The 9,430-nt window shown below is 39.2% G+C and overlaps 1 protein-coding gene across 9 annotated transcripts in view; it reads left to right on the plus strand.

The window, feature by feature from the left end:
* CABIN1 (calcineurin binding protein 1) overlaps window positions 1–7,152 on the plus strand; it is a 116,851-nt gene extending 109,699 nt beyond the window's left edge. For 7 of the 9 annotated variants that reach the window (XM_030500333.2, XM_030500335.1, XM_030500337.1 and 4 more), the window contains one exon: window positions 64–1,457. In XM_030500333.2, coding sequence (XP_030356193.1) covers window positions 64–207 — 144 coding nt within the window. In that variant the 3' untranslated portion in view covers window positions 208–1,457. Of the gene's footprint in view, window positions 1–63 lie in introns of all 9 variants that reach the window. The other 2 variants (XM_030500332.1, XM_030500339.1) reach the window with 1 other exon arrangement.
* The last annotated feature ends 2,278 nt before the right edge of the window (window positions 7,153–9,430 follow it).

Genomic DNA, 9,430 nt, shown 5'->3' on the forward strand with positions numbered 1-9,430 from the left:
TGTGATCACGGGTTTATCCTGACTATTTAGCAATATATTCTCTCTCTCTCTTTTTGGGATCAGTCTGCTATTTTGTCTGCTCAGTCTGCAGCGAATGTAAAGAAGGAGAGCCTTTGTCAGCCAGCTTTGGAAATCTTAGAGACCTCAAGCCAGGAGTCCTCACTGGAAAGTGATACTGATGAAGATGATGACTACATGGACATATGAATGAATTCTGGCCATCATCAACACCAGCCATATAACCATTCTTCTTGTTGCCAGCATCTCTGGCAGTTGAAACATCTTTGTTGGCATTACTCTCCATTTAATTGGCATCACTGTATTCTTCACTTTCATTACCTTTTTTATTACCACTACCACTTGTATTGCCTTCAAAATCTTCACCATTCTCCTCATCATGGTGCTTGATGGAAAGAACAATTGTTTACCAGGCAGTTAATTCATTTGGACCACGCTCTCACCTCTACGTTCAGTAACACAAGGGTGTTTTGTGCTGCAATTCACATCTCTCTGGTGTTCCTACATCTTCAAGCCAGAGCCTTGCAAGTCACTCCAGTAGCTCTTTTTTATAGCATTTTCTTCCATTTAGTTGTCTGTTCACATTTTCCCCACTAGTTAAGTTTTTCTCCCAGAAATTCAGCAACCTGTTTTCTGTCTAGCCATGCCATGATTAGTCCAACAGCTCTCTTTAAGGTGAATGGAGGAGGAAAAATTTGCTGAGCTGGTAGAGGTTTTAATTGCATCAAGAAAGTCTATGGCTTTGTTGTGAGGCCAGAAAGGTGAGCTGAGAGTCTGTCAGCACCTTTGCACTGTTGGGTGCTTTGTTGGAATTTGACTGTGTCAGTAGGCAAAGAACCATCTTTTCCAGGCAGACAGAGAGGTTGGCCTCCTGTTTGTACTCATTTCACACCAATGTATGAGGTCCAGCAAAAATTATCTACCTGAGTGTTGGCTTAAAGAACTGATCTTTCCAGAATTGTCTTACAGTCCTTTCTCTTCTAATGCCTTGGACAAGCATTTTGAATTGGGGGTATATGATATTTTTATGGAGGTATTGAAAAAACTTGAAAGCTTTCAATACCATTTCAGTAATGTCTGTTTTTTACAGAATGACACGAAAAGGTGTTTTTTATCTATCTGCAGAGGGACTGCTCACAGTTATTTATATGAGAAAATAATGGTAACAAAGATCCTTGGGTTTTTTTTTTCTACTGAATGTTAACTTTGTAAAATAATGACTGCAAACCATGCAAAAAAAGAAGTCACACACTATATATACCCAGGCGTGCGCCCACACACATATATATATGTGTATGTACATATATGTATGTATATGAAAAAACAAAATGCATACAGCTTGCAATGTCAGATTTCTTTGTGTTTGGGGGAGGTGGTTTTCTGTAAAATGCAGAGCTTTGTATAAACTTTTGGTTTTTTCTAATAAAGTTGAAATGTACTGTTGTCTTTGTTCCTCTGAGAGGGCAAGGTACCATGGTGCTGGAAAAAGTACTACTCCTCCCTTCCTTTTGTTTCTTGGATAAGAAAGTAGTGGAGGAAGGAGGTGAGGGCAGTAGAAGCCTCTTTGTTTTCTGAAGACTGCCAGCGCTCTTCAGATGGGTTTGATCTTGTGTGACCCAGAACCCAGGTCAGGCAGTGCTGTCAAGATTGCCTGCCATGGGTTCACTTCCCCGGTGAGACATGGACTGAGTTCTTTTTCACCTATCTGAGTATCTTTGAATGCTAATGAACAATATAAGGGTGAAGACAACATGTGGTGAATGAGATCACATAAAGTATTTGGCTGTACAAATTAGCATTTAATCCACTATTACAGTGATCACTCTCATTCACTGTAAGAATGGTAAATGGACCATGGATAAAAAGAAGCTTTGTATTGCAAGTTTATTCTCATAGTCTGGGTTGTTTATTCTGAACAAAATGTAATTTATAAGCAAGTGAGCATGTCCATATGTCCATCTTGGGCGTATTAGCAACTGTTCCTGTAACTTGTGATAGGTGAGCTGAATGCAACTGATGTGGAAAAGATCAGGTAACTGAATGGTAAAAGAAGTGGGTATTTTCAATAGTAATATGTTTTCAGTGTTACTCTTTAATTTGGTGTAAGTTATTATAGATGCACTGTATAGCATACTGTCTATTCATTGTGTGGTAATAGGCTAAGGTAGCTGTAGATAATCATCGTCTTTATTTTTTTAGAAGATAGCACACGAAAAAAGCAATTGGCTTCTTACTGAGAAATGGAACACAGCTCAGAGGATGTAGTTCTCAATAGGGCTTTTTCACCCAAGTAGAACAGAGTACATACGCTTTTTGGCTAATGTATATTCTTAAATGTATGGCTGACTTTAACATCTCATTTAAATTCTCAGGTCTGTACTTCTGGCATGGTCTGATGTATGGAGACAAAGCATTTGATTTTCTTAATTGAGTCTGGTCACTGAAAATGGTTGTTTCCTTTATTGTTCTTAAAGATTCCTTGGCATTAAGCATTTTGCCTTTTCTTTTTTTTTTCTTTTTTTTTTTTAATCCAGAACTTACTAAAATGCCTGATCTTGAGCTTTCTTTCTTCTGGTCCTGCTTTTTGTGAATTTTTTGCCGGTTAAGGAGCAAAAACAGTAAGTGAAACTGTTCCTGTCAGTAAAGAAAGCTAAGCTTTGCTGATCTGTGCTAAACTCATTTTAACCTTCTAACTGTGCAACTTGTTTTATCCTATATTCAAAACTCTTTACTTTTTTTCCTTTTTTAATCTATGATCTTTTATTCCCATTATGCTCTTGGGTAGCTCAAGGGTTTTTTCTCAAGCTCAAGAAGTTACTGAGACCAAATTACACAGGCCACCTCCTTCAAATCTTGCCCTTCTGCTAACGACTAAATAGTGTGTTGCTCAGCTGTGGGCCATCTTCTACAATGGCTAAAGGAGCTATTCTTTGTATAATATATTCTTCTGTGAAACCAAATCTCTGTAAGTACAGTTTATGTGGTTCTTCAGTTCAAGAAGCCATATTCGGGAGTGAAGATGCTGAGATCACCGGATGCGTCGACATAAAATGTTTGTCTGAGGCACCATCTCTAAAGGTACTTGGAGCAAGAACTTCGAATCCTTACAAACAGAAGTATGCATTAATATGTCATCTTCTGAAGCCTGGCAATATAATTTTGTGGAATTTTCAAGGGAAAAAAAAGCATTGTGGTAAAACTGCAGTTAGCTATGTGTTTACTTAAAGTAATTTCCTTGATTTCAATCTAATCCTAGTTGTAATACTTGAAATCCAAGTATAGGCAAGGTCCAGCTTCACCACCATATCAAACAAAATGTAACATCTCTCTTCAGAATTTACAGGGTAACCATTGCTTTTGAAATCTCGATGTTAGCAGGTTTCTTGCTCGTGTGCCAGACAAATAAATGGCAGCTGCTGGAGTGTACTGCTTTTGTATTTGCTCAGTTTTACCCTGTGAAGCTGTAGGGACAGGAACGTAAGGTCTGTGCCCGAGTGGGGTGAGAAGGAGGCTTTTACTTTCCCCCCATTTCCGCCTCTTTTTTCCCTTCTGTAATTGACTAAAAAGCAAATCCTTTTTGGCTGCTGAAAAGCCAAACTGTTAGAACTTCCAGGCAAATAGCAAAAAAGGTTTTGTTCCAGAGCAAAGGAAAACAAAATTATTTTGAATTGGATGTTGAGAGTAATTTGTGGATAGTTCATAGACTTTCTGTGCCGTTACTGGGCATTGTTTTTACACGTGAGATATCTTTCACCGATCACCATTGTTAAGGTATGTGGTACTGGGATTAGGCTGTGTTTAACGCAGTTGCATTTCCTGGCACAAGTTTTATATAATTTATGTATAGTGAAGACCATCAAGATTTTATGTCTCTAAGGTAAGCACTAATGTTTTACTAAGAATAAATTTTGTTGGGCTCAGCTGTCATTGGTGGCTTCTGCCCGCTGTCTGAAAAATGCTGTTTGTTTCATTTCACAACCAAAACATCAAACCAAGGAAGAAACCAAGTATCTTCCTCAATTTTATTTTGTGCTATAGTTTGTCAGTTGTTGTCTCTTGGTTGTTTGGGGTTTTTTGTTTTGGTTTGGTTTTTTTTTTTTTTTAATTAGAATTAGGTTTCCTCATGAATAATGACATCAATGTCTTTTGCAGCCAAAATAAATAGCATATGGTCAGGGAGCAAGGGACCAGGAAAAGATGAGGAAGGTGTGGCAGCCGAAGCAGATTAGGACACAAAACGAACTGAGTGGAAACAGAGGGGCCAGGTGAGAATAGACTAAGTGTTACTGTCAAGGGTAGGGTCACACCATTGTTAAATTCAACACTCTGGTTTTGGTAGTGGTGATATTCCAAGTAAAGTGAAAAAATCCATGGTGTACGTAGCTTGTGTGCACAGTGTTATCTACCAAGCAGAGACCATTCCTGTTCTGCAGATGCTTGTCATATTTTTTGAGGAAAAAAGGTGGCAGGGTAAATTAGTTGAGATGCTTAGAAGAAAAGGCAGCAGGCATAGATTTTGTCATTTCTTACTTAGTCATGCAAAGCTGGGATGAAGAAGCTTTGTTCTTGAAGGTGAAGATGATGGCAAGAACTTCAGTGTAGGTGTTGCGTGTTAATTGCTGTCTTTCGCTTTCTTCTAGCTGATGACTAGGAATCCACTAATGTTAAGCTTTGAAGCATGTGTCAGGATTTGGGGAGTAACCTTGGGGTACTGTATATAGCACAGGCTGTACGAGCCCAAGTTACACCTTTGTGAGAACTCCCTGTGGGACTCTGAGCTGTTGTTGCAGAGCACAGTGCAACAGGTAGCATTGCGATGGGTGACAGACCAGCATGTGAGGTCTGTTGGCATCTGGAGGACAACTTCCCTTCACTTGAATGGCTCTTTCGTATTAAGACTTAGCGAGTCCAGGTAAGTCTCACCAGATGTTTAATGACACGTCTCCTTGAATAGACATCTTTTGTTCTGCTGCTGTTCATCTAATGCATGACACTCCATCAGCAAGCACTTGTTAGCCACTCCAGAGCCCCTGTTCCACACTCTTCAAAGCTGTCTTAGCTGCACTGAGGTTGGTGAGCTCTTTGTTCACATCATGTCAGTATCTTGCTGCCCGTGGATTTCTTTTGGCCACAGCTGACCCTTAAAAAAGACTTGGGGCCTTAGAGACTATATATGGAACATGCATGTTTGTTTGATTTCCCCCTCACTACCCACAGGCCACCTCTACCAAGCACATGGAGGTCAATCCCTGCGGAGGTTCTGATGCAGGCTTGGGTTGTGACCTTGCAATGCTCACATGCAACAGCACAGTAGCTATGGATGTCAAGGAGCTTTTCTGTATATTATCTCAAAAACACCTTCCATCCTGTGGATGGATTTATCCCTAATAAAATGACATTTATGAATAAGAAGGCAGCATGTGGTGGGTCTGGCTAGAGTGCAATCTCAAGGCTGTGATCACATCTCGATGTAGCCGTATGTTCAAAGTTCATCTTGTCAGTTTGGGAGCTACATTGTCTGCTCTGGTAGCACTAGATGGGGCCCTAGGACAGAGAAGAAAAAGGCAAAATAAAAAAGCCGGGGGGAGGAAGGGTTAAAAACAACCCCCACCCCAAACCCTAAGATGGATGACCGGGACTTGTCTTTAAAGTTCGGAAATACTAAATTACATTGCTAGTTTTGACCACATTTACTTTTAAGGGCCTTCTGCTACGGTACCATATGTCCTTTTCGTAATGTATAGTCTGGTTCAAAGCAGAGGGAATGAGAATCCTCGTAGTCTGTTTACAAGATTCTTTCCCATGTTCCTGGCCATAGCAAAAAAAAAAAACCCCAAAACCTAACCGTTTCCATCCTACAGCTTAGCAGGAAAACACATCCACTATATAATAGCTTTTCACGTGAAATCTGTTGCCCCCATAATGGTGTTTTTCCTTTAATTTTTTTTTTATTCCCCTATAAAAAGCCTCCTGGGTGTTTTCCATTTTCTCAATATGCAGCAAATTATAATGGGGGAGAGAAAGAGTATCTTTTGGCAGTTAATCTTGTGTAAAAGGACGCAAATAATGTTTCCAGCTTTGTCAGTGTAAATCCTGATTAATTCAATCCTAGTTCATCACAGTGGCATGGGGTTTGTACGAGTGTTACTGGGCCCAAGAATAGTGACAAAAATGTAACCCAGGGATCTGTGAACTGTTTTGAGATAGTTCTGTTAAAGTAAAATTCTAATTACGGACAAAAATGTATATGAAAATGATGGAAGAAATGTATAGCTTTCAAGCTTGGAAAAAACCTTGTGTACACTCTCTGTTATCTAAAGTACCCAGGAGGAAGGATCAACTGCTGTAGTCATCTGGCAGAAATGCACATGAAATGGGATGGGGAGATGGAGCTGAGGCCGCAAACTGACTGCAGAATCAGAAAAACAAAGTAATTTCCATCAAGGGCAAAAGTAAAATCACACTTTTGTCTGCATTTAAGATTTATCTGCACAGTTAAACGATCATGTACATAGCTCGGTACAAAAGCATTAAATTCTCTAATCCCAGTGGGAGGAACACTTTGCAAAGTCTCTCTAAGTATGTTGTCTTATTAAAGGAAACTGCGTATCTAAAACCAAGCCACATATGTGGTAAAAAGTAGGTTTTGCCCTCAGATTAGACTTGGATATCTGCCTCTCAATTTTTCTCAGCCTATTTTTTTTTCTCCCTTCTCTTTCAGAGACCCTGCAAACAACAGTGAATTCCAGTATAAATGGAATATAAACAAAGTTCATATATGGTATAAGCATATGAAAACCGCAGGGGAATGGTATTCATATGATTTTAGTTAGAGTGATGTTATTCTAACTATGAGTGAAAGGCCATGTAATAGACAAAGGACAAAGGTATTTTAGACTTAGTGCTTCCTGTGTTAATGCTTAATTGTTCTGTATAACTACAGTTAGCTCAAGAACCTGTCCTACTCATTCACATTCTCTTACTCTCTGAGGTATTTGGCAAATAAAGAGGGGTGTTGACAAGAAATAATAAGCAACTGAGTTTTATTTGCAAATATGCATTGCATGAACTATTATCTAATACAGCACTGAACACATACTGTTCAGTAATAATTAGAAAAGGATGTGGTATGAGCAGAAAAGCTTTATACTTTAGAAGTGTTCTTTGATTCCTTGTAATGTAAGTCACACCAGAGATTTAATTTCCTGAAGTTACACACTAAAATGTATGAAGAGTTGCATTTTCTCTTCTAAATCCATGGGTATATATAAAATGTAATTTCTTCAGTAAGATTGCAATGATAATTTTCTTTTCCCCTTAAGAGATGGCATTGGATGTATGCTCAAAGAATACCTTAACTTGTTAACTGAGCAGCCATATAAAACCACCATCCTATATGAATGTCAGAAAGCAGTAGTTTTGAGTGTGGAAATTTGTCACTTAGGAATGTCTAGACTGTATATTAGATTTCCATTAAGTCAGAATGGGTTAGAAGAAAAAAATTGTTTAGAAATTCATAGTGGAAATTACTGAGTTTACATCAATTTGCAGCACTACACCCTCAAGTAATCAGTGCAAGTTCCAACAAATAACAGTGCTGCTGTGACTTTCTCAATAGACAGCACTGCTGGAAATGCTTCCTATACTTAAAAAGTAAATGGGCTTTCCTGGGAGCAAAACAAGGAGTCTGATGTGTTGTCTCACAGCAAAGAGCACTGATACAAGATGATTTTCAGCTTGGCTTTCTTGAACATAACAACAGCTTGGGATTGCACATCGTAAAGTGCTGCTGCAAAAAGAAGTGCAGGAGTTTCCGGTTGATAACCTGGGTCCATTGATCCTCTTGCTTTGCTAGTGTAAAGAAGCCTTTGAATCTGCCCATGCAGTTAGAACTAGGCATTAGCATCTAGGCGGAGCTGTCAGCTCACATTTTAATTGTGAGAAGACAGACATGGGTCTTTCTTCGGAAGCTGTATAAGCCGAGTGCATGTACAGGGACACTCTTGCATGCACCCTGATGCTTTTCATTGTCTCTAAAATCAATCTTCAGATGAACTGAGCAAAGATTCTCCTACAATGGCAAGTTCTACCAGGCCTGTACTTTTCTTTGGAAGTTGGTAATTTCAAAGCAGGTTTTCTCCATGTGAGAAGGAAAATGAGAAAGCAGTACAGGGTCAGAGTCATTTTAATTCCTCGATGTCCTCCACTGCCTCCACCTCGGCCACAAAGATGTCCCTGTTCCACTGGGGTGGCAGGTGCTGAGCCTGGGCTCAGCACTGCAGCCCTTCATCTGCAGGAGCAGAACACTCCCCACGCTGAGCTCCTTGGACGTGTGTATTGGGAGCTGTTAAGGGGCGGACACAAAGTCCTTTAACAACTGCACATAATTCAGGTGACTGCTCTGGAGATGCTAATGTCTAAATGAACTAGTTCACTTTTAGACAATTGCTAATTCAATTAAAATGTAAGAGAAAGTAAATAGCATGTGCTTATATGCACTCCTGCGTTTGCTTTCTTAATAAGATGAACTTCTTGCCATTTCAGTGAAACTCGGAAATACTTACATTACCATTCTAATGCCTGGTTTGTGTGTATGGTCACATTTCAGTAATGACTACTCAAGGAGAGCGCAGTGTAGCAACTGTCATGTTATCTAGTACTATGAAGACAAGTAGCTATAAAGAATATGAAAATAGGGAAATGTTATTTCCAAGTGCAGAGTGTGCTGAGGAAGAGGGAGAGAGGAGAAGGATGATGTTTCATCTAAAATACGTGCCTGGTTCAACAAGGTACCTAAATATAAATACAAAACACTACTACCAATTTCAGTGAAGATAGCAAAGGGCATCATCAGCTATATTTCAACCTAGGCTTACATTGTATACATTTTGTCTAGGGACCTAAAGTATTTCTACAACTAAAATTTCCATTGATAACATGTACTTTAAAATAAATACATTTAACTTCCTTATCACTCACAAACACAGAAGTTCACAGTTAACCACTGAAAAGTGCAAAAGGCTGAAGAAAGGTGGAAGTATCTTAGCTGCTAAAAATTTCAGCCCAGATTAAATCTGTGGGAAACTGAGTGACTATGAAGAATAGGCTTGGGTATGATAGGGTGTGCAAATAAAATGACAATGTAATGTGAGGTTTTGACAACAAATCAATCAGAAAAACCAAGAACAAACCATAGTTTTAAAGTTGCGCTGTGTTAATTTGAGAGCAGTACTAAGGAAATCAAAATTCATCAATTAACTCTCCCTGAAATGATGATGGCTAGGGCATATAGATGAACTTTAGAGAGCAACTGCTGTTATCTACGTAAGTTCCTGGAAGGGAGGTCCTAAAATGAAGTTCCATTTGGTGATACCTGTCTTACCCTGGGGAAGGATATTAGCAATACCATTTT

Source organism: Strigops habroptila, chromosome 11 (assembly GCF_004027225.2).
Source record: "Strigops habroptila isolate Jane chromosome 11, bStrHab1.2.pri, whole genome shotgun sequence".
Classification (NCBI taxonomy): domain Eukaryota; kingdom Metazoa; phylum Chordata; class Aves; order Psittaciformes; family Psittacidae; genus Strigops; species Strigops habroptila.